Source organism: Eulemur rufifrons, chromosome 3 (assembly GCF_041146395.1).
Source record: "Eulemur rufifrons isolate Redbay chromosome 3, OSU_ERuf_1, whole genome shotgun sequence".
NCBI classification, from domain to species: Eukaryota; Metazoa; Chordata; class Mammalia; order Primates; family Lemuridae; genus Eulemur; species Eulemur rufifrons.
In genome coordinates this window covers 57,558,577-57,584,555 of record NC_090985.1, presented here as the reverse complement: position 1 = coordinate 57,584,555, position 25,979 = coordinate 57,558,577, and the positions used below count along the sequence as shown (strand labels likewise).

The 25,979-nt window shown below is 36.2% G+C and overlaps 1 protein-coding gene and 1 non-coding gene across 12 annotated transcripts in view; both read right to left on the bottom strand.

Annotated features, from left to right (window-relative positions):
- Positions 1 to 205: 205 nt before the first annotated feature.
- Positions 206 to 25,979, bottom strand: part of AZIN1 (antizyme inhibitor 1) — a 33,429-nt gene continuing 7,655 nt past the window's right edge. Inside the window, exons 1-12 of one of the 11 annotated variants that reach the window (XM_069465444.1) lie at positions 21,482 to 21,538; positions 21,135 to 21,280; positions 14,789 to 14,985; positions 12,066 to 12,239; positions 11,121 to 11,293; positions 8,726 to 8,860; positions 7,306 to 7,387; positions 6,881 to 6,955; positions 6,040 to 6,202; positions 3,733 to 3,848; positions 3,157 to 3,371; positions 230 to 2,591 (exon numbers count right to left, since the gene is read on the bottom strand). In XM_069465444.1, coding sequence (XP_069321545.1) covers positions 2,480 to 2,591; positions 3,157 to 3,371; positions 3,733 to 3,848; positions 6,040 to 6,202; positions 6,881 to 6,955; positions 7,306 to 7,387; positions 8,726 to 8,860; positions 11,121 to 11,293; positions 12,066 to 12,239; positions 14,789 to 14,890 — 1,347 coding nt within the window. In that variant the 5' untranslated portion in view covers positions 14,891 to 14,985; positions 21,135 to 21,280; positions 21,482 to 21,538 and the 3' untranslated portion in view covers positions 230 to 2,479. Of the gene's footprint in view, positions 2,592 to 3,156; positions 3,372 to 3,732; positions 3,849 to 6,039; positions 6,203 to 6,880; positions 6,956 to 7,305; positions 7,388 to 8,725; positions 9,014 to 11,120; positions 11,294 to 12,065; positions 12,240 to 14,788; positions 14,986 to 21,122; positions 21,302 to 21,469; positions 21,539 to 25,979 lie in introns of those variants that run through there. The other 10 variants (XM_069465445.1, XM_069465442.1, XM_069465443.1 and 7 more) reach the window with 10 other exon arrangements.
- LOC138382302 (small nucleolar RNA U13) lies at positions 19,125 to 19,226 on the bottom strand. Its single transcript, XR_011233389.1, has one exon. It is a non-coding gene; the product is annotated as a small nucleolar RNA U13 (small nucleolar RNA).

The following is a 25,979-nucleotide window of genomic DNA, read 5'->3' as shown; positions in this document are numbered from 1 at the left end:
GTAGCTCTAGAAACATCTTAGTGCTTATACACACACACACACACACACACACACACACACACATATACATATATACACTTTGTCAAAACTTTCATTGTTCCATATGTAACAATGAATCTCATCCCACCATCTATTTTATCAGATTCAATTTACTTTGTAATAAAGCAATTAAGATTCCTAAAGAACGCTTGCAAGCTAATATACATAAAGCTGATACGTAAAATTTCACCTCTATTTCATGGTAGAAGCCATCAAAGTAAAACGTGAGGAGGAATAAAAACATTTTATCTATGTATTCAGAATCACACACGAGTTACCTTTACAGTTCAATTTACTATATAGAAATCATTTGGGTTTTATATTTTCAGTTAAATTTTGAACTGAGATTACAATATCGTAACAAAAAAATTTACATTAATTCAGTACTTTTTTAGCATACCAAATTGAAATACATAGGTTCAAACTTCAGATTTATGGCAAACAGTCTTCAAATACAATACAGACATGTCTTAAAGTTACCATATTATTCACATGTGATATCTGCAACTCTTGAGCTGTTTCACATAGAACAGCTCTCCTATGGATATGGCAAAACTGATATGCCACGAAGTTCAAGGCTGTATAGTTAAGCCAAGGACTCAAAGTTGCACCATCTTTAAAAAGGTTTGGCATTTCTGGACCACAACAATGCACAACATGTAAAGAAGGTAGGAAACAATTCCTCCTCCTTGTATGGTTTTAAAAAAAGTTGCATGGTAGCTTGGAATTTTGCATAAAATCCCACAGTATACCTTGGAAAAGTCCAAGGGCAATTAGATGACAATGGATTGGGATCCTAAACTTTTTTAATTAATAGAACCCATGAAATTCAAATGGGCATCAAATCAAAAAAATATTAAGCACCTACTGGTTTAAGAGATTAAAATTTATTAGAGATTCATGATCAATTTCTTTCCACCTTGAAATCAAGGTGTTCAAAACCAGTTATTAAGTGCATTCCAAACTTCTCCTATGTAGCACAGGTAGAATTTTCTGTCCATTGGCACCAAAGTGAAGTCACATTTCCTCTTGGGAGACAGAAATTCCACATCTGAACATAGAGTAAGTTAGGAAAAAAATGACCCCTGTGTTTATTTTATTACTATTGTGATTCTGAGATCTAGGATTACTAATATACTAGCAGTGAACAAAGCAAATTCCTGGCAACAATTGTCAGGTTAGTGATGCTAACTCCCTTCCCCAACCACCACAAAATTTTAGTATGAAAAGAATTAAAATTATTAAGCTGAACAAATGGGAAAAAGAAACTAAGGGAATTGTTCAAACCAACCATAAAGACCAAAATTTGAAATCATTGCAATTGAGAAATTGAAGAAAGTAAGTGTGCTTCACCCCAAACCCCCAACTCTGAATTTAAATATTCCGTGCAAAAGAGCATCAGGTTTCTGAATAAACATGTAGCCCTTCTTTTAAGTTTTAGTGCTCTGCAGTTTTCTGCAATTTTATTTCCCTCCCCCCAAGTTTCTTCAAAGTATTTAATAGAATCTTCCATTTCAGCCGAAAGATTTGTGATTCAAAGATTTACTAAGGTACTCTACGCATCTATCTATACAGAAACACCTATTAATTATTACAATTGGTTTATGCAGGATTAACATTTTTGGTGTTAAAATTGTTAAACATCATGCTTACTGCACATCAACTCTCCATAATGAATCTGAACTTCACAATGATTTACCAAACACTTTACTTAAATTACTAATTAAATAACTGAAAAATCCACTGAGCCAAACTAAACTTAAATGGGCTATAAAGAAAAATAACCTTCAAAACAGTCCAAATACACATCTATTTCAAACCTACCTTTGCTAGCTAGCCCCTTTCCCAAAGTTTTAGCCTGAAAAAACAGTAAAATCTACACAAAATTTTATTGCAATCATACAAGGGTTACATTAGGTCAAATACAACAAATACTATGATGCAATTTTACATTTATTAAACTACAGTTCAAAGCACAAATTTACACATTCTAAATACACTAAACGTATCTAATGAAGTCACACTGGTCTTCCACTGACATTTGATATATCTGGGTGAAAGACATTAACTTTACAAGACTTTTTAACACGAATCCTTAGTATAAAAACTGTGTACTTGTATGTAAACGGTTTAACGGGGAACCCAATTAATGGGCTTCCATCTCCACTAAGTCATCCATTTTGTTGCATATTTTATTTTAAACGCTTAAGGGGTAGGACAAACTGTTAAGTTTAAATCTGGATACATTATCTAAATCTCCCATTACCCCCAATGAATTATAGATGAAAGCTGATTTTGTCTGGTCCCAAATAGCTATTATTAATAGTTTTGTTTCCAAGAGAATTAACAGAGTAAGATTGTTTGAATTTTTTCCACACTGGAATGTTGACCAGACAAACTTAACCTGCAACTTCAGATCTAAAGAAGCGTTAGTGCCTGTTTAAGCTTCAGTGGAAAAGCTGTCTTCTTGGCTCAGCTGAATGCAAGAAGGCACAAAGAAGAAGTTCTTCATCATTGTGTCTGAAGTAACTCCAGCATCTTGCATCTCATACCTAAATAAAAATAAGCAAAATTCTGAATTAAAGCCCAAAGACCACACAATCACATAACAAATGGAAAATGAGACATACCTATAACTAGTCTTCCAAAAAACCCTTAGAAGATTATCATTTTTCTATTACAGTCATGTGCTGCATAGCAACATTTTGATGAAACTAAACGGCATATACAACTATGGTACCTAAGACTATAATGGAGCTGAAAAATTCCTATTGCCTGGTGATGTCACAGCTGTTATGACAGAAACTTCTGTGTTTAAGTATCTTTAGATATACAAGTAACTTACAATTGTGTTAGAACTGCCTACCGTATTCAATATAGCAACATGTTGTACAGCTTTGTAGCCTAGAAGCAATAGCCTACACTATATAGCCTAGGTGTAGTAGGCTCTACCATCTTGAAATAGCCTTATGACACATTTCTCAAAACAAAAATCACATCATTAAGTGACACACAACTATACTTGTAAGTTATGCATTCATTACAAAATTAAAGTTATTAGCAAATCTAAAATGTCACCTCAAACATCCCACCTGCTTTAAAATAAAATCACCTTACCAATCACTGAATGACATCATGTAATAAATAGCTGGCCTTTGAAAATCATTAAAAGCAGATGGTTCATGGAAAGAATCTGCCCCCATGTTTTCAAAGATAAGCCAATCTCCCACATTCAGCTCAGGAAGAAGACAGCTTTCCACAATTTGATCAAGCTCATCACAGGATGGACCCCAAAGGCTGCTTGTAAACAGAGGCTCATCTTCCTTGTATTTCTGCAGGGAAAGTTTTTTTTAAAAATTATTAATTTCTACTCATACTCATGTAGGTGTTGAATCTGGGGTAGATCAGAAAAGCATTATTCACTATCTCAGGTACAATGTGCCTATGGAAGAACGTCCTAGAACCAGAGGAAGGAGTGCTCCTTCTTAAGCCTCAGTGGTACCATTAACTCCATATGAGGGCAGCTAACTAAAGGGACTCAGCCCAGAAAAATGCAAATCCTAACAGAGGGGGCATTTTTCTCCATCCTAAAATATTTCTCAAAAAAATTGGGGGGGGGAGGGCATCTTAAAAATAACAGTTCAGTTTATAAATTGCCAAATAGGTTCTGATATTATTTGTGTGAAAACTTACCTTGTGAACCTCTGGAATGGTATTTAAGTCCTCAGACAGTTTACTTGCAAAAGAACCATAAACACCATCATTCATATAATACATGAAGGCTGGTTCATCACTTCCGGTTTTTTCTACTGAAATAAACATGAAAAGGGAAGATGAGTTCATAGTAAGATGTCATATATACTTAGTACCCAAGGCTTATCAAATAGACTGAAGTAATAGCCTTTAATTAATGTAATCTTTACATTTCTCAAAATATTTAAATTAACTAAAAGAGAGACTGATATGCAGACCTACCTTAAAATGAAACAGCTTAAAAAACTGAACATACACTTCACAAAGGAAAATAACCAATGAGCAAATGAAAAAGTCTCTACATTAGTCATCAGGTAAATGCAAATTATTGCCATTTACCTTATGTTTATGAGTACTCATTTACGAGATCATAAACTTAAAGACTGTTAACACGAAACACCAGTGAGGGTGAGGAATGATCAGAACTCACAAGTATACACTGCCAGTGGGAGCATACAATACCAACTATTACTTTGAAAACATCCATTCTAGGACCCAGCAATCCTACTCTTAGCACAACCAATACTCATTTCCTGTTTTTATTTATTTATTTATTTATTTATTGGAGACAGAGTCTCACTCTGTTGCCCGGGGGCTAGAGTGCCGTGGTGTCAGCCTAGCTCAACAGCAACCTCAAACTCCTGGGCTCAAGCAATCCTCCTGCCTCAGCCTCCCGAGTAGCTGGGACTATAGGCATGCACCACCATGCCCGGCTAATTTTTTTCTATATAGTTTTAGCTGTCCATCTAATTTCTTTCTGTTTTTAGTAGAGACGGGGTCTCGCTCTTGCTCAGGCTGGTCTCGAACTCCTAAGCTCAAACGATCTGCCGGCCTCGGCCTCCCAGAGTGCTGGATTACAGGCGTGAGCCACCACGACAGGCCTCATTTCCTGTTTTTTTTAAATACCACTCTCCACAAAAATGAACCAGGGCTCTTTCAAGAAAGGATTGATTATAGGACTGAAGCAGGGAAAGGATAAAATGAACCTGGAACATCTTAATATTTCACAAAATAAAGAAGTGCTCAGAGAATATGGTGTGATATGTTAAAAGGACCCAAATCTGTGATGGTAGAATAAATAATGAAAGTAATAGATTATATAACCTTTTGAATAAATATCTCTTAAGTCTAAACAATATAAATAGGAAGGAAGGAAAAGCTCTTCAAGTAAAGGCCAACTAGTACAGACTGAATAATGGAGTTAGAAATTTTGAACTTTAACTCAGTGACAAGTTAAATAGACAAAAAAAAAAGAAAACACAAAAATTTTAAATAAGACATTCATCAATAGATGCTATAACCAAATGGGGTGAAAGTCTGCTGAGAAACGGGTAGCTTATTTACAGTTTCAAATTACCTTGTCATTTTACAATGGAGAAACCTGCCTGACACCAAGTGATCAAAACTAGCATCAAAAAACAAAACAGAAAATCTAATACCATCTACATTAGAAAAGACCACTACCATGTGGTCTCCTAAATGATGCACCAAGAATAGAATATTTCTTTGGTGAACTTTATGCCCCAAACACATAGTCTAAAACATCTAATCAGGAGGATATATCAATCAAACAAACCTGAAATGAGGAACATCTAAAAAACTCCTACTCTTCAAAAACGTTAAAGAAATACAAAGTCATGAGCTGAGAAAATTTTTCCTGATTAAAGGAGAAATGACAAGTGCAATACATAATTCTGGACTGTAGTCCAAATGGGGAAAAATAAAAAGCAGTAAAGGATAATATTGGGTAAACAGACAATCCCTATGGACTATGGATTAGTGTATGGTGGGGAAAAAATAAATCTCCTTAATGAGAACAGTATCTCCTACAGCAATACTGGTCAACACTGTCTACTGTCTTTTTGTTGGTTTCATTTGAGATGCGATTAAAAGGACTCTTTGTTGGCCCTTCTTATTTATATTAGAAAGTATGAAGCAGATTCCCCCGTGATCCATCTGAGGTAAGAGGAATGGAAAAGGAACACAATAAAACCTCAGTTCTGAATAAGGGATAAGAATCAGTCATCTGGTGGAAGTTTACTTAAAACGTACATACCTATCTAAACATCACAACCAGGAGAGCTGGAGTCAGGTGTTCTTATGGAATGGGACTTTGGCTATGGCATCTGGAAAGGCTCCCCAAGATGCCTATAGCTGGCTTAAGACCACCAACAACTTTATGGCCATCTACTCATCTCCATGGTAACTGGAATTACCTACTAACAAAAATAAAACTATAAACCTTACCTCCAGAGGAAAATTTATCATTTTCAACAACTTTCTTTGCTATGATATTAACTGCAAGTGTAAATGCAGAAGACACATAGTAGCTTCCAGGTTCTGAAATTATCTTAATGCCAGATCCTTCAGGAAAGTAGATATCCAACAGAGGGCTGATAACATGATTAACCTATGGATTTAAAATCCTAGATTATAGTTTCAATATTGGATTAGATAATTTACAATACTCAGAGATTGATGGCTATTAACTAAGTTTTCTAGGAAAATTGAGCAGTTCCAATTGGAGACCATGAAGCTTAGTTATTAATGTTTAGTGGCTATTTTCAAGCAATTTACTGATGCACATTCTTAAGTCAAAGTTTACTTTGTAACTATCAGAATGGCATTCATTTTAAAAAAATACATAGAATAACTCTAATACCAAATACCTATTAGTGTTTTTCTTTTAAAGTCTTTTTTTTTAATACTTGATAGATAGCAGAGGCGGCAGAATTTCAACTAAAATCTTTCTAGACATTACAGAATGAGGGACAGAGGAGTGATGTGCACCTGGATAAAACAGCTAAAGTTAAGTTACGAATTCATTTTGTGCCATCAAGTACAGAAACACAACTGAAACAGAAAATCTTTTGTGATAATGTTACAAGGTTCCAAGAATTTTATCAAACGTTTCTATCAAAGTTAACTAGGTTTTCTCATTGCCTGGGTATTTTCTAAGAATGAAATTTTAAATAGATAATTACAGGCTTTACTTTCTGCCATTGTAAAAATCCAGACCTACACATCCACCACTTAAGTAACAAAGAAAGCAATTATTCTGGTATGTTATCCACTGAAGAAAGTTTACCTCTTCCAATTGAAATTCGGTTCCTGTGAAGCCTCCACCAATGTCTAACATGTTCATTGTAAAGCCAAATTCTCCCTAGAGATGAAAAAAATACTTTAAATTCCAAATTGTAATGGATATGAGAACATTTCAAAAACCCAGGCAGGTAAATATCTGTTCTGACCTTTAGTACAGCAAGTTCTTGGTTTTTTATTAACAGAAACAGATTAATTCCATGTTATGTATATTGTTTCACTGATCCTATCTGTACTATCTAATTCACCCCTTTACCCATTTAAAAAGTACAACTGTATAGAGCCCTGAATGCTTATTTTTTAAAAAAATGAGGTGTGTGTCATACTGGGTGTAATTAGAGTAATTCACACAGGCAGAAAACAATACTGAACCTTAAAACTGTAAAATATCAAAATAATTTTAGAACTTACAGCCATGTCAAATACACATCGAGCATCAGACAGAGCATGAACATATACTTGAGACTCTTTGCAAGCACTTGAAACATGAAATCTGAAAGAAATAGGGTAATAACTTTAAAGCAGCAAGTTTTAGAGATAATTCCTTTCAACTGTCATTCGATGTATTGACACTGTAAGTATTCATGTTAACTTTATCAAATATTTTAAATATTAGAAGCACTAGTCTCTAATTATCCAAGCTACAGTACCAGCTTTTTAGAAGTCAGTGTTTATACTATAATTCTATAAACAAAAATTTTACTAAGTTAAACATCAGTTGTGCTCCATGTTTATACAATAGGGCATGTTTTTATGTATATATGGTAAAGTAACAAGCACTACCAATCGAATTGGCTCACAAAATCCTTAATTTGAACATTCAATATATCTGACCAAACACAAAAATGTGCCTATTGTAGCCAGGCATGATGGCACACACCTATTAATCCTAGCACTTTGGGAGGCTGAGGCAGGAGGACTGCTTGAGACAAGGAGTTCAAGATCAGCCTGAGGAACAATAGTGAGACCTCCATTTCTACAAAAAATACAAAAACTAGCTGGGCGCAGTAGCATGTGCCTGTAGTCCCAGCTATTTGGGAGGCTGAGGCAGGAGGATTAAGTCCAGGAGTCTGAGGTCATAGTGAGCTATGATGACACCACTGTACTCTAGCCTAGGCAACAGAGCAAGATGCTGTCTCCCCACCTCCCCAAAACAGTGTCTATTATAAAATAAATACAAATGAACATTAATTAAACCAGTAAGTTACATTTACTAGTATTAGTGATACTTGAGGCTTCAAAATATTTAAATTTAACTGCAATATGGTTCTGTATATTGATTGTTAAACGTTAAAATTCACACAACTGTATACCCCAAAAGTCAAGTTTTCTGTGTGTTAAATAAAATTAAGTTCAAATATGAGCAAAACTCTCCAATATGTCAGTATCATCACCTAAGGTAGAATTAAAATTTTATCTAGGCTAACATGGAATATCTATTGTGTAGGGTACAGCACAATCCAATTTTTCATATAAAAGAATTATGTGTATGTACAAAGAGATTTAGAAAGACACACAAACTATTTAAGGTAAAACAAAGTTTGATTTATTAAAATGCCTCCCAGGGATTAAGAAGAGAAAAAGTCTTCAGACAGAGAACAGAAAAAATGAAATGATACCTACAACTTAGAAGCTCAATGACATTTCAATATTCATTCACTGGAATTCTAGATAATCTCTATTTAATTTAAAAGGAGGTGATTTACTGTTTACTATTTTTTCTCTTTATTGGGGGAGAAGGTACAGATGCAAAATAGTATGGAAAAGCATACATTTAGTTTTTTCCCCTTAACTAAAAAAAAAGTTTTAAAAGTTTAAAATAAATACTCACTTAACCCCAATTATTTGGACATCAAGTTCCTTGGCACATTCCAAGAGATGCCTACAGTTCTTCAGTGTAGTACCAAACTTCATGTTACCCTCTTCGCCTCCAATATTATCTTCTGTTGCAATATGTAGTAAGACCCTAAGAGAAGGGGAAGATGATTGGGGCAGAGTTGGTTTACATCATCATCAGCACATGTGGAAGCCTGAAGATTGTAGGAAGTGTGTTGATTATGTTGCCAGGGCTCCCAAATCCAGCGACGGATGAATCAAGTGAACCTAATGAAAAACAATCCTGTATAGAGAAAAAACTAGCAATTAGGGCCTAAAGCATGAAGCTTTCAAGGACGGGATTTTGGAAAATGCAGCAAGTTAAGACTGTTGTAGCATCAAGAGTCGGTTGGGCTCTGTAATGAAAGACGGAGACATTACTTTCAAATGAAGTCCATCAGTCCATAAATTCACCTAGAAAGACTAAATTGAATAGCAATGCCATCATTGTCTTTCAATAAAAAGATCAGGGCTTTAAATGTCTTCAAATTTCCTTAGATGTTCACACTAGCTAAACCTCCACCACTTACTCTGAACATTCCTATTAACCTCTTACATCCCAGCAGGTTTCTAACTGGAAAAAACTAGGAAGATTTATTTTATGTACACAGCAGCCTTTTAGTCTACTGATTCATATCTATTTGGTATTTTCTTCCAAACCAAGACAAGATGATCAAGACATTAATTTTTCCTATTTTCAGGAGTTAAGTAATTACAAACCACTAAAAGATGCATATATAAAAATGCTATTTGTCAAGCTATTTTCACAAGGAACGTGTTACTTGAACACGTTGACTAAAACAGTCAATGCAATTATGAAGATATAGTTTTGGCCCTAATTTGACCAAAATTAATGCAAAGGTTGGTAAATCAGGGCAAGGTTGATAAAAAGCAAAATTATTCTACCTGAGGGTAGAATCAGCTCTATCAAGAATGCACCATTCAGGCCGGGCATGGTGGCTCATGCCTATCATCCTAGCACTCTGGGAGGCCAAGGCAGGAGGATAGCTCGAGCTCAGGAGTTCAAGACCAGCCTGGTCAAGAGCCAGACCTTGTCTCTACTAAAAATAGAAAAAAATTGCCAGTGTGGTGGTGCGTGCCTGTCATCCCAGCTACTAAGGACGATCACTTGAGCCAAGGAGTTTGAGGTTGCTGTGAGCTAGGCTGATGCCACGGCGGCACTCACCCAAGCAATAGTGAAACTCTGTCTCAAAAAAAAAAAAGAAAAGAAAAGAACGAACCATTCAGTTTACAAACTAACACAGTAAATATCCCTGATAAAAGCTTGTCTTCATTAAGTTCACTGAACAGCATAAGTTCACTAAACAGGAAGATTTTTTAGAAAAACAAGCGGCTCCCTACAATTTTGCCAAAAACGCTTTTATCCAAAGGTTTTGAGAGAATCTTCAGAATACCACTGAAGTTAGTTAAGTCATTAAGAAAATTATAGACATACAAAGACAATGTAGATATAATACACTTTTTCAGTACATATATAGCTCACTAAAAGTCAACAATTTCATAAAAATACAATAGGCTTTTCAGTATATTCTAAAGGCCTCTTGATATATCAGTTTCATGACAACATAAATTTTGCCCGAAAACTTTGTTTTAAAAAGTAAACTTTTTAATTAATAATAATAATAAAAAAAACAACCTATTTCTGGATGCATACAGCTGCAAGTAAAAACTTAAACTACATGTTCCAAAAGAAAAGTGTGAGCCTTAAAAACAAAACCCCTTGGGCCAGGCGTGGTGGCTCACGCCTGTAAACGTAGCACTCTGGGGGGATGAGGCAGGAGGATCGTTTGAGGACAGGAGTTCAAGACTAGCCTGAGCAAGAGTGAGACTCCATCTCTATAAATTAAAAAAAAAAAAAAAAAAAAAAAAAAAGAGACCCCTTCAATCTATCAACTAAGTTCCTAAAACACTGTCACTAAGTATGACCATTCAAGAACTACAGCCAAGGGTAGATTAAATCCTCAGCAAAACACAAAAAAAACCTGACCAAAATACATCCTGTTCCCATGTCAAATAACTAAGAAGGTTACTGTAAATATGAAAATATATCAATGGCCCTAATTTGATTATCACTTCAACTTTTCTTCCTTGAATTAAAGATTACAAGATCATATTCTGATTGCCGTTATTTCATCCCAATTCCACATGAAGGATCAGAAGCAAGCAGCCAATAAAATGCCATTAGCATTTTCCATATGGGAACTTTAAAGAAGGTAAGTTATAATTATTATACACATCACTGCTCTACCATAAATGTTCTTTCTTCCCAGGCAAACCCAACCCCCTAAATAGTAAGATAATATCCACAAGCACTTAAGTTTTACACTTACTTGGCATTTGGGTGGTTACGTGCAATCTTCTTCAATTCAATTTCATTGTCACATGTCATGATATTCACTCCAACCTTCGCTGCATACTTTATCTGAGACACTTGCTTGCAGGGACTTATGTAAATAATATTTTCTGGAGATACACCCAATTCTTGCACTAAAGCCATTTCATTCTGTGAAAATGGATTTTAAACTATATCATCTAAAAAGTAAAATTTCTATTGCTTTTCATTTGGTTACTATCATACTCGCTACTTTTTGGTTAAACTAAAATTACATTAAGATGATACAATGTCACAGTTCATATTCTGCTAAAGCTGCCTACACTGTTAAAAACCTTTCTCAGTCCAGCGCGGTGGCTCACACCTGTAATCCTAGCACTCTGGGAGGCCAAGGCAGGAGGATTGCTTGAGGTTAGGAGTTCGAGACCAGCCTGAGCAAGAGCGAGACCCTGTTTCTACTAAAAATAAAAAGAAATTAGCCTGACAACTAAAAATAGAAAAAATTAGCCGGGCATGGTGGCGCGTGCCTGTAGTTCCAGCTACTCGGGAGGCTGAGGCAGGAGGATTGCTTGAGCCCAGGAGTTGGAGGTTGCTGTGAGCTAGGCTGACGCCACAGCACTCTAGCCCAGGCAACAGAGCAAGACTTGTTTGTACCAGAGAAATTTTGCCGTAGTCAGTAGTTTGGTCTAGAACTAGCTCTAGCCTAAGAATGAGGAACAAATAAAGGTTTTCCGTTAATAAAAAGAAAGCTTTGAAACACTCATCACACTGAAACTATCTCTTTTATCCCTTGAAAAGTTTGTAAATTCCCAATCAGACTACAAATTTAAGCAATTATTTAAAAACACCATTCAAAAGCCAAACTTCCTTGCATTTGTTCTCCTACTGCTGTAACTAGATGGATTTTAAATTGTAGTTTAGTGAAAAAATGAAAAATACTTACTTTACTGGAACAAGCAAATCCAGTTCCAAGGGCTGCCAAAATCTCAAGTACAGCTGGAGCAGAGTTGCATTTCACTGTGTAGAATGGCTTTATCTGAGCCACTACATTCTGCCACTGACTATGTTTCTTCACAATTTTTCCAAGATCTCCCACAAAAAATGCATTTTTTCCTGTCTATTATGGTTATGAAAAAAGATAAACATGATCAAAGAACCACTGAAAACAAAGTATCATAAGTAGAAAAGAACATCCTTTTTTCCCTTCACATGAGCCAAGACATATATTTACATAGGCTAGTATATTTAAAGCTTCTTAATAGCAATTTAATAAGATCTACTATACATTAAAGAAGAATCTAAACACATTAGTTTTTTCTTTTGTAAACCTGACCTTTTGCCATGCCACACTGGCATATAAAATATTCTCTGAGATTTTTAACATCATGTTGGGCATGGTAGCTCACGCCTATAATCCTAGCACTTTGGGAGGCCAAGGCAGGAGGACTGCTTGAGCCTAGGAGTTTTGAGGCAGCAGTGAGCTATGATCACACCACAGCAATCCAGCTTGGGTGACAAAGTGAAACCTCATCTCCAAAAAAAGAAATCAATTACTGTGACGTTCTCTTTCAGAATCAACTGCCTTGATTTTACTTTTTAGATAGTTGAGAGAAAGAGACCTATTTCCTCCCATGGTTCCCCCACTGTTGAAAATACTTTGGCAGTTCAGGATAGAATTCCCTAATAGAGTAAGTAGAATCAAGAATGCTCAACAAAACAGTATCTCCGTTAAAATGGCCTCTTAAGACAGATGATAAAAGAGAGTAACTTCACTGGGAGACCATTTTTAAGACGACAAAGTTGTTAGTCTATGTGCACATAGATGGCAAAAATTAGATTTAAGCACAGAAGTATATCAAATGTCAGATAAACCTGAATAAGGATAATCTGCCCTCAGAAATAAACTTATTTTAATTAGCGATCTGGGAGAGATCTATAATGATTTTAAAGTTGTGGCTATTGTAGGACTAGAAACATGACTGTAATGTGTTGACCAGAGCATAAATTACTGAACATTAGACAGCAGACAAAATAATCTTATTTAGGATGTTCAACATCCAAACATTGTTTGGGAACCCAGGAAGACAATTTCACTGTTTCAACTGTAGCCCATGTTATTTGAAAATGTTCCTTATTGGAATATACTGCCACATTGATAAAATATAAATGTATAATATGGGTTACGGGTGACAGCTGTATTAAGTTGCCCATCCTCACAAGATATGCCATCCATAGTATACTGGCAACAGAAATTTTATATTTACTTTGATGGGGAAAAAAATAAGATATTTATGGGTACCAGCAAGAGAAATGGGATAAAACAACAAGGTATTCAGTTTCCTTTCTTAGGCACAATGTGAGCCTGGAAAATTCTCAGTAGGCAGTGGAAAACTAAAGAATTTAGGGAGCAGAGAAGCTTTGTATATAATAAATATTCAACAAAATTAAGCAAACTACGGAAAAAGAACAAAAACAGAAAAGGTAGTTGTGTAAAGGCAGACTAAGATAATGGGCATAGAGGAAGGAGGGGAATGAATACAAGAACATTATGGAGGAAAGATCAAGGGCAAGTAAGGGAGGACAAACAACAGGAGGGCTGAGTGACTCAGGAGAAAAAAAAAAACTCCACAGAAGTACCACCCTTGAGCCATACAATTAGACAAGACTGCCAGAGGAAGACAATAGGGATGAGGACAAACCCTCACTAAATGTACTAAATGTGGGATAATTTAGTATATGGGACAAGAATGGATGACAGGAGTATTTCAAGGTTTGTATCTGACCCAAGAAAACTGTTGCAGAGGTCAGAAGAGGAAAGTTAAGTGACTAAGAGAAAGGTCACCAAAATTTGACCAGGAGCTTCCTGGTGACATGAGAAAATTAACTGAAGAGTGGCTTGGCAGGAAATGGTTGAATAGTATGACAAGTGTCACTATATTTTCACAAAGTTTGATAGCAGAGGAAGAGAGAAATAAAGGGATTTTTGCTGGGGTGAGCACATCTGTAGACTGAAGGGCAAGAAGAGAGAGAAGTTTCTTGAGTATTCTATTACTGAAAACCAGTAACATGAAACTAATTCTCCAACAAGTTTGGGAGAACACGGGAAATTAGCTCCAATAAAGAAATAATTTCAATCAGTACATGAATTAATGAAAATAACACTATCAGTAAATCTAAAATGAAAATAAATGACTTTAAGTAGCAGTGAATATCATTTGGTAGAAGTTGTCTCCTGGGGCCGTAGAGAGCAAGCATTCAGTATAAATTATCAAATTCTCAGTCAATGTACACAACTCAGATTATGTGAAAGTAAATTAAAATCTGCTGAAGAATAGGGTTAAGAAAAATGAGTATGAAGCCATATACCAATTAGAAGGTTGGCAGGTAACACATCAATAAAATAGAACATGAGAGCCAGATGCCAAAAGGCATAGCAGAGAAAGGGCTATCAGGAAGTATTTTTAAATGTGGAACCAAAAGAGAATCATATCACAAGGGGAGTGGGGGTTGGGGTGAGGATGGAGAGTTAAGACAACCTGGAAAAGTTAACATCTGAACCAAGTACTTTTATCAGATGAATATCTTGGAAATTAACAAAGCATTGATATTTTAGAATTTGGAGAATTATAAACACTATATTTGATAAATATGAGATGGTACACTTACCAGGGTATGTTCATAAACATAGTTATCAATAACATTTCCAAGGTTTGTTCCTTCATCCAACAGGCCAACGGAGTAGTTTGCATCATCAATAAATCCTTTCATCTCAGCCGTATTCCACAAAGCCGAAAGTCATAAACCAGGAAAAACAAGAGACGGGCCACCAAGCCTATGTCTGGGTCCTTAGAATATGCAACAAACTGCCAAAACAAAAGTTAAATCAAAGTCTATTATTCCAATAGTTAAACATGATGTATGACTTGTCAATGAAAGTGTGCTATGTGCCTAATGAGGAATTCATGAAATCATTTAATACTTTCAGTAACAATGGATTATCAATATTCTGTAATACCCATTTTAAAAAATGAGTAAATATCTATTTTATACATTTATAAAACAATGTCAATGTAACTTCTTAAGGGTAACCCACATATGCACACAATATATTACAAGCCTCTATGATCATCTTATTTACCCAGAGTTATAGACTCAATCTCCATCATTCATATCTTATTTTGTGCTGCTTCTGTTAACACATATAATTGTACTCATTTTAAGTAAAGAAAGCTAATGAAGTAAGCATCTTCAGCCAAGAAATTAAAATATTAAACTGAACACCAATATAATGCCAGCCACATAACATACATAGCATAGCCAGTAACGGCAGATACATGTCTTATAAATAAAATCCCAAAAACCACTTAATACTATCACATTGAAAAAAATTTCAAAGTTGGTGAAAATAATAGAAATAAGTAGGGGCAGAGGGTGGTTTTAGGAAACAATTTACAGCTTTGATACAGACTGCCTATGTCTAAAACTAAAATGGTACTAGCTACATAGAGTTAGCAACACAGACCTCTAGGAAGTGACTTCATTTGTTGAAATAACTGGACTAGGTAGGAATCAGAAGACCTAGTCCTGGCTACACCATTTAATAGTACAGCGATCCTACATCAATTTCGCTAAACCTCAGCTACCTATCTTAATTATTTCCTCAAAAGGTTGTGTAAAAATAAAATCATAGCATGGGAATTAAAATTTTTCTAGAGGTAAAATTAAGTTGCTAATTAACAAAAATGCTATCATAATTGGAAACTAGGTATAAGCTAAGCACATACCCTGAGCCAGTTACTAGGCATCTGTATGTATCGTGAGCCAGCTACTAAGAAATCTGATTTTTAAAAAAGCTTTAGGCTGAATCCTACCCCTTCTAATCAATCAATCAAATAAACCTCCTCCCTCTCCCAGGTTACTCATTCTTCTCTGGGGCAACACATACTGACATTTTCATCATCTGTTTTTCTTTGCTGAATTTCACTGGTCCTTAGTTTAATTTAGGAAATTATTTAACATAAATGTGATAAAAACAAGTCCTCCAGATGGGATATTACTCACTGCCTGATACTGATTTCTGGTTGCCACATTAATAACGAGGACACCACTATACAATATATATATACATGTAACAGAATTCATCTTGTACCCTCTAAATCTATTAAAATAAAATAGGAAAAAAAGTAAAAGAGTTAAAAAAAAAATGGGCATACAGCAGCCGTCTTGGCAACCTGTTTTAAAATCTGCACAGCCTTTCCTGTGTCCTTGATTTCTCCCGCCACGCCCCTCCACTTCCTTGTTGCTTCATGCTAGAGTTCATCCTTGGGTGATGGCTCTCATCCTGAAAGTATACTCCATTCTAATGGTTCCCAAAGTGTCAGCATTCTGGCTGCACCAAAACTAACTTTTAAATAAGCTGTAGTGTTAGTCAAATTTCACAGAATACAAACAATACTTAGTTTTAACTTTTAAAACACTAATACAGATTCATTTCTAAGAAACCAACTATATTCAGTTCAACTCATCATATCTCTTTCATGCTATGAAACTGAAAAGTTGAGGCTATTTTTATTTTATCAAGAGTTAATTGAGGCCTATCTGAATGAGCCCTAATACTTATGCAGTGAAGTCAAATCACAGCCTGGACATTCTCTAAAGGTTGTTACACCAGGACTGATGTAAGTCTGCACCCACAAAGTAGACATTTAGGGTGAGGATGCATATTTATTTTACGCAATGAAACTCTAGCTGGAACACCAATTTTAGGAGGATCAACTAAACACTAAGAGCAATAGAAAAGATAAAGGCCAGAGAAAAGTAAGGTAAGAACTTCTGTTACATTTAGCATCATCATCTTTTTGGCAGAACAGCCAGCTTTCACTTATTCTATTAACTAGATGAAAAAATATTAAATCAAGATGTGTAGCCTACATAAAATATACTTTGAAATAAAAAAAATCTTTCTCCTAGTACAATAAAGTTTCACTTACTTTAAGTGAACTGACCTATAATGAAACCAATTTTTTTCTTAGCATGATGACAACATTGTAATAACACTGCAATGACATTGTAACAATGTTCTCCAAGGACTTCCGGTGTGCCGTTTCACTTAAAAGTCACAGTTTCCAAGAACCTACAGATGTTGTTAGAGGACTTACTGTATCTCAGTTCATCAGTCTCCAAGTGTAATATCTTCTAAGTATATATGTAGTATTTAGTACTTACTTGAACACAATTACTGACCAACTTAGGCAACTACTGCCAAATACAAGAGGTCTACTTTTCAAGTCAGGACAAGATGAAGCTCAATTCCCTATAGCTACGGTTCTCATAGGAAGCGGAATTTTCCTCTAACATTCAGGATCCTCAGTACTCAAGAAAACATTGGGTCTACTGGATCTAAATCAGTCAGTCTTACCTGCTGAATGCCTACTATATTTTTTCAGAGCCTCTTCTGTATTAGTATAATCATATGGATAAAGATGTCTTTCCCAAGTATTTTCTAACTACATTATCTAGTAGGCTCAATTCTCACTGCCTGCTACGCTAGCTTAAATCTAATAATAAACATTTATATAGCACTGTGTGGGGTGCTGTTCTAAGTATTTTATCTATTCAACATTAATTTTCTTAACCTTTAAACCAACAATGATGGTATTTATCCCCATTTTACACATCAAGATACTGAGGCACAGAATAGTTAAGTGCTCTAGAGATGGTGGTGATCAAACCATGTTTAAAACAAAATGATAACCTGCCTCCCCATCATCCCATCCCTATAAACTACAGGATTCCTTTTTTAGAAATCCAACATAGCTCTCAGTCTCTTTTGATATCCACATAATCAACTAACCTTTTTCAGACATACCAACCCCCTTGGTTGTTGATAAACTCTAAGTTTACTCACACTGGTATAAAACATCCTATCTCTTATGCCTACTAGTAGCCTTTTTATCTTTCTTCATATGACTTTTTTTAAAATTTTTATTATGGGTACATAATAGTTGTATGTCTTCATAGGGTACATGTGATGTTTTGATACAGGTATAGAATGTGAATTAATCAAATCAGGATAATTGGGGTATCCATTACCACAGACATTTTCAGATGACTATTGCCTACATTTTAATATTGCTGTATATATCTCTGTATCTTTTGTCTGTCAGATATTAAGACCCCAAATTTGAAATATTTTTTTATCCACTTATTAATAGTTTACATGCAATAATGTGTGCCCATTTTGACAAAGGTATATAACTGTGTTACGACCACTACCATAAAGATAAGTTCCCTCATGTCCCTTTTGCAGCATATCCCCAACTCCACCCCAGGCAACCACTAACCAGCTTCCTGTCACTATAAATTAGACTGTTATAGAAGTGAAATATTTTAAACACCAACTGAAGTCCAAATCAAAACAGATGACAAATAATGGTACTATCATTCTGAATAAAAATATACTACCAATATAAATGAAAATATTAGAAAGTATGCCCTGCTCTAAAGGAAAGATACAATGCTTGTAGAATGGATATTCATCTCTGAAATGGAACTGTCACTTCAGAAGTAACTGCAGAGTTGTTAACCAACCCCTGGCTGGCTGATAAAAGGACTCTGTTGGAAAAATGAAATAAAATTCACTTGCTACATTGGCATTACTTGATAAAAGGGATTAAGGCCCACCTGAAACCATTAAAATAGATGTAGCACATGTAACATTACTTGGTTTCCTTAAACATATTAGTAATCACAATAAAATCGCTGATTTAAAATAAAACCAATATTAATAAAGCTCTGATGGGGGTTTCTCTCTCAGATCCTCCCTAAAGGCTTTGAGATCCCCATGAATTCCTAGCCCAGGGTAGGGCTCAAAAACAAATGGACAAAGGACTTCATAACACTAAGAGTAGAGAGTTCTTAAACTTAGGGGTGGTGGTAATGAACTCCCTGGAAATGTTTTGAAAAAGAAGGCCCATCTTTCATTCTTTCTGTTCTGTTTTGCCATCAGATAGGTAATGTGTCAACATCATAACAAGGTTTGAGGGAGGTACATCTCACAGGAATATGAAAACCCAATCTTTAAGCTTATGAAATACAAAAGGATACATCTTTTACATTCTTATAAGGAGCCCATATTCTTAATGTGCAAGTGATCCACATGTACAGTCATGTGCCACATATTTCTGTCAAGAATGGACCAAATGGTAAGATATTTTTTTCTTTTGAGACAGGTCTCCCACTGTTGCCTGGGCTAGAGTGCAGTGGCATCATCATAGTTTACTGCAACCTTAAACTCCTGGGCTCAAGCAATCCTCCTGCCTTGCCTCGGCCTCCCGAGTAGCTAGGACTGCGGGAGTGAGCCCACCATGCCCAGCTAATTTTTCTATTTTGTTTGTAGAGACAGGGTCTCGCTATGTTCCCCAGGCTTGTTTGGAACTCTTGGCCTCAAAACAATCCTTCTGCCTCAGCCTAGGATTACAGGCATGAGCCACGATGCCCAGCCAATAGACAGGTTTTCTAATATACTTTGAGCCAACAAACTTCTTTGTTCAAATGAAATATGACTTGGAAGCCCAGTATTTCCAACAATTGAAAAGGGATAATAAATAGGTGGGTGAGGGTAGGCTGATAGTGACCTGAGTCTTTCCGACTTCTAATATTATACCCTTATCTCACTGAAGGAAGTCCTAAAAAGCAGTTCAAAATCATACCTCTGGGAGTCTTTGCTTGCAATTTTCTTAATACATTAGCAAAAATACAATACGGCTCCACTGTCACAAAAAGGTTTATGTTCTGAAATTTTTGCCTTACTTAAAACACTAAAGAAATATTTTGCTAAAATGTGTTTTTAAGAGCCATTAATTAGTGATAATATGTTAAACCAAAAATCTGAGACACGGCACGTTCTAGGGAGTCAGCATAAAAATAAGCGTGCATGTGTTGGGGATGAGCAGAGTTCATACCTTATGCCAGATATACCAAGTTAATACACCTCAATTTTGAACACCACAGGGACTCTTTTTCTAGGAACTCTCCATCCTGTCCACTAAGAATGCAAACTCAAACCAAGGTAATATACCAAACCTACCTGCAATTCTGGGTGGCAATAATAATTCAATAGTACTACACTACTTTTTCTGGCTTACACATTAGAAATAGGACTGATTTACTCGCTCCAACACATTATGGACCACTATATATACTATGGTCTGGTGCTGGTGGACCTTGAATTAGTTGCACTAAACTTTTAAAAATCTAGGCTGGGCATGGTGGCTCACACCTGTAATACCAGTGCCTTGGGAGGCCCAGGAGGGAGGATGGCTTGAGGATAGGAGTTCAAGACCAGCCTGGGCAATATAGGAAGACTGTCTCTATCAGAAAAAAAAAAAAAACCCCACTAAAAATTAGCTGGGCATGGTAGTGCGTGCCTATGGTCCCAGCTACTCCTAGCTACTCAGGAGGATCGCCTGCACCCAGGAGTTCGAGGTAACAGTGAGCTATGATTGTGCCACTGCACTCTAGCCTGGGTCACAGAGAAAAAACAAAAAAAAAAATTAAATATCTACTCTATGTAAATCTTAGAATGTCTTCATCAAAATGCTTCAAGACTTAACAGAAAATCTATTTTTAATAAAAGCTCTGATGTTTATTGGTATCAACAGGCACTAGAAGGTGTTCTCTACTCAAGTACTCTTAAGCTATTTCCACAACCAAACACCTTGTTGAGAGAAAGCTCCGGTTATTTTACACTAATACAGTAGCTATAATGAAAATACTACTTGTATTAGTAAGTAATTTCCTCATAGCTGGGAAGAAAAAAATGTATAACATTCCTTATTTACACCTTCATACTGGTGTTTTTTGGTAATACTGCCAAAGGAAACAAAAGGTTCCAAAGAACCACAAACTGCTCCCCGGAGCCTTTCATGAGGCTGCTGAGTCCTCATGTTCACCGAGAGGGTAGCTCTAAGAGTAGTGGCTGCAGCAGCTGGGCACTTGCCTTGTTACACACCTGCTACAAAGGCTTCTACAGTTGATTGTACTTCAGAAGAAACTGATACATCTCTCAAATAATCACAAGATAATTCTGGCAGCAACAGCCCACTTGACACCAAGCTGGATGAATATGAGTCTTGGATTTCTGAAGTGGAGACCTCCCTGGAAGTAGAACAGGGAGAGCTGAAAGGTTGAGAGTACTGTTTCAGAGACACCTAAGCAGGAAACCCAACCTTAACACATCAATCACTTTTCTAAAAGGAGTTTTACTCATTAAAAATGAGAACTTTAGATATTTTGAAATTTACACTACTACTAGTAATCTCTGAAGATGCCTAAGGGCATTTCTACCTTTATTCTTACATATGCGTTTGATGAATTAGCGCTCAGCTCACAGCTTTAAAAACAGATAATTCTGTTGAAGTCCCCTCTGCATTCTACCTACAACAGAAAAAAAATATTACTTACCACACAGAATACCTTTAAAAGTAATTGACTAGAAGTACTAGAAGAAGCTTCCAAATAAAGGATGACTCTGACACTATTGATGTGAGGCCTAGAGCAGGCCTGAACCACTAAAAAAAGGAAGTTTGAGTAAGTTGGGTGATGCCAAGATCACATAAACTTTTGTCACACTGGACCCCAAAACAAGTGATGGACAGTAAAAACAGCCCATATCAAGTACTAAGGATGATCAGGACAGGGCTTGCTTAACTGGAAAGCCAGTAATCACGAGAAACACCCTTAAACTTATATTTCAGGTGATGAGGTTGGAAAAAACTAAGTAACCCTAATGGAAGATCATTAAAGACAGCTTCTTAAGAATTATTTTAAAGAGAAGAACAAGAACGAGCAGGAGGCCTGGTTAGTACTTGGATGGGAGACCGAGCAAGAGATATACAAGGCATGCACGGGGACCTCTAAAGGGAATAAGCCCATCAGGCCAAGTATGAAATACTTATGAAAAGGTTGCCCAGTGAAATACCTCACAATAAATGTTAAAATATCATCCTAATGAGAAAACAAAATACAGAATTGTCACAGCAATCGGTATCATTTTGAATATATATTGAGAGGGACATGATTAAACTCCCTTAAAGACCGGGTGCAATGGGTCACACCTGTAATCCTAGCACTCTGAGAGGCCGAGGTGGGAGGATTTCTTGAGCTCAAGAGTTCCAAGACCAGCCTGAGCAAGAGCTAGATCCCATCCCTGCCAAAAATAGAAAAAAAAAATTAGCCAGGCATGGTGGCATGTGCCTGTAGTCCCAGCTACTGAGGAGGCTGAGGCAGGAGGATTGCTTGAGCCCAGGAGTTGGAGGTTGCTGTGAGCTAGGCCGACGCCACAGCATTCCAGCCCGGGGAACAGGGTGAAATTCTGTTTCCAAAAAAAAAAAGTATCTTGACTATTCAATACGAAGGACTAAATTTTTTTCTGGAGAAAGTGTGTACTTGCACACAAGTAACATACTTGAATTCCTTTTGGCAATTAAGATGTGATAACATTAAAGATAACTACAATAATACAACATGAAGCACATAAACCATATTATGTTTTCTAGCTCTCCTGGTTTCAATGCAGCAGCATAGGGAATAACCCTCTAAAGAAATGTACTATTTTGGTTAGCTTAAGACAAATCTAATTTCTGCCTCCTACTCCTCTCAAGAAAAATTATATATAAAACATACATTTAATTATAATAGCCACGACCAGGCTAGGCAGGCTGCTAAGAAATTAGATTTAATACCTCAGAGGCCCCTACTATATCTTTCCCAGGTGGATGCATTTCCCTTAGAATGTTTAGACCTTTTCTAATCCAGTTTTATTCTTCTATGTGACCCTAAAACAGTGTTCAGTAGTAGCATGCTACTTTACATTCTGGTACAAGAGACCCTATTCTGCTGACTGGCAGTTTAAGTAGCACTGACCTAGGGACTAGAGCCCAGGACATACCTGGGAATGGATCTGCTAGGTTGGTAACAGAAAATGGTTTTCAAGCCTTTTGCTCATTTTTCTATTGTGTTTTTGCCTTTTCTTGTTGATTCCTAAGAGCTCTTCACAAATGTAGGATAGCAAACATCTCTCATTTTGAGGACTGTTTATTTGGGGATTGCTTTGTTATATGTTAAGGTACTAGGATGTCCCATTCTACTTTTTGTCATTCCAAATGTAACGTGCTCATCATGCTCAACCGAGGTAACGAGCTATGAAGATTACCATACTTATTTAGGAGCTCTTTGCAAACTGGGTATCAGAGGATCCTTGTAGTAAAAGAGCAAGAAATAGGTAAGTATTTCAGTCTATATGAACAGAGTCATTGTTAAGTAGCTGTATCCTAAGAACATGCTAGGCAACTAAAGGATTCAAAGAGAACATAAAATCAAAAAGCCCTTACAATTAAGAAACAGGTTTTTTAAATAGACAAATCTAAGGAGAAAGAACAAAGAAAATGTCTATCATGTATGGTTCTTATTAATAGATGTTTTAAGATTACTGTGGCTAATGCTACTCACATTCATAATAATTATCCTAGATTACTGCTGCCCAATACAACTTTCTGTGATAACTGAAATAGTCACTAGCCACATTTGAAATGTAGAGCTCAAGCAACTGAGGAACTGAATTTTTAATTTTATTTAGTTTAAATTTATTAAATTTCAATAGCCAACTGTCCAGTGGATTCTGTTCTGAACTAAGAGTTCTAAAAGATGCTGTTTTCGTAAGAAATTTTCAGACTTCTAGGGATCAAGACCACACATATCACAGATAAAAACCCATCATCCCCAGAATGACTTTGTTCAAGGTAACAAAGATCACTTTACAAGTTGACAAACCTAGAGAGTAAGTGGACAAAACGTAACAAAACTTTATAGCAAGTAAATCCTGAACAGAGACTCGAAATATGTGCTTACACATAAGATAAAGCAAAAAGTTTAGACCAGAGCATTCCAAAAAGGTTTGCTGTCTTGGCTCCTGCTGCAAATCAGTTAGTTATAGGCACTTCAAAAACCTCATGGTGGCTGGGTATGGCCTGGGCAGGTTGATCATCCTTGTAACTCAGTATGCCATGCAAATATTTTCTACTCCTGCATAATACTAAGAACGCTAAAGTATGACTAAATCTCTCCTTCAATAACTTGTGACAAAATGTTTAAGTGGGCATGGATGACCCTGGAATGGGGGAAGGAAAAATGTCAGTGTTTCCTGGGCCTTACCAGTATGTGAGCAACACCACTTGGAAAAGCCTCCTTAGGCTTATCTGAACAATGGCCAGCCTAGAACAACAGCCTACCATTTATGCGATACCTCATTTACTTTAATGTAAGTTAACTGTCATAAATGGTTTTTTCCCCTCATGGGGGTTGAGAAGGAGAGCAGGAGAAACCCCAAAGTGGAAAACTCTGAAATAAGACCAGGTTGGGAGAAGAGATGAACACATAGACTGGTAGAAGCTATTAATTCACTCTGCTCAACTATCCTCTGTGGATAATGCAAAAACCATTTATCTACTTTAAAAATTGGTCTACACTGCTTTCCAATCTTTTGACCCTCCTATAAAAAATTCTAAATTCGACCAAAGTAAGAACACCACGTCCCTAAAACCTTGTTTTTATCCATTAACAGGCCATTTATTCACATTGTGCTTGTACAGAATATTTTTCTGTTACTTTACATAAGCAGTGAAGCACCATTAAACACTACTTTATGCACACCAAGGGGATATACATACTTTAAAATCTGTGTATTTCAATGATAGTATCTTTTTCTTTTTTTTGGAGACAGAGTCTCACCCTGTTCCCCAGGCTGGAATGCTGTGGTGTCAGCCTAGCTCACAGCAACCTCAAACTCCTGGCGGCTCAAGTAAGCCTCCCGAGTAGCTGGGACTACAGGTGCAAGCCACCACGCCCGGATAATTTTTTTTTTTTTTTTTCTATTTTTAGTTGACTGGCTAATTTTTTTTTTTTCTATTTTTAGTAGAGATGGGGTCTCGCTCTTGCTCAGGCTGGTCTTGAACTCCTGACTTCAAGCAATCATCCCTCCTTGGCCTCAGTTTTATTCATCTTTTTGGTCAAAGAGCATCAAGCTCCATGAATGTTCTGTTGAATTTGCCTGCATCACAGTGTCTTTAAATTACCAAATATCATAACTAAAATTCCCCCTTTTCTCCATAACCAGGGTCAATAACCTCCCTTTTCTACTGACAACAGTGAAACATGAGGAAGGAGCACTAACAAAGAACATTTTTTCCTAGTCAAAACAATTCTAACTTAGGTAGGGCAAGTCCAATTAAGGCACATGCAAATACTAAAAGTAAGGCTGACTACGAGTATTTAAAATGCTGATGTTCTTATGAAGTTCCTACATGAACATACAGAGTCAACTAATGACAATGAGGTAAAAATATAATTTTAAGCAAACTTTAAGAGTCCATTTAAACAAATCTATTAATTGACTCCCTTTTCCATACTTACAACACGTTAAAAGGTATATGATAATGATCAATTCAATCCAACTTTATCATCAGATCCACTAGTAGAAGCAATTGCTAGAAGCAAATTTAGTTTCTTAAGTTTTAAATTATTTTCCATTAGCTAATTTATTAATCATAATTGGACCTATAGCTGAAATGAATTGAAAACTAGCCCACTGGAATAACTATACTCCAGCTTAAAGCCCTAAAGAATTTTTTAAGACATGTAGAAACTTCTCCACAACTAGGGAGCTCATCACTTTAATATGAAATATTGACATTAATCTATTTTGTCAAGATATTCTTACAGCGCTCACATACTCCATCGTACACATATTCTAAGGAAGTTTTGAAAGAAAAAAATTATGTAAGCAACTTCCAGAAGTTTC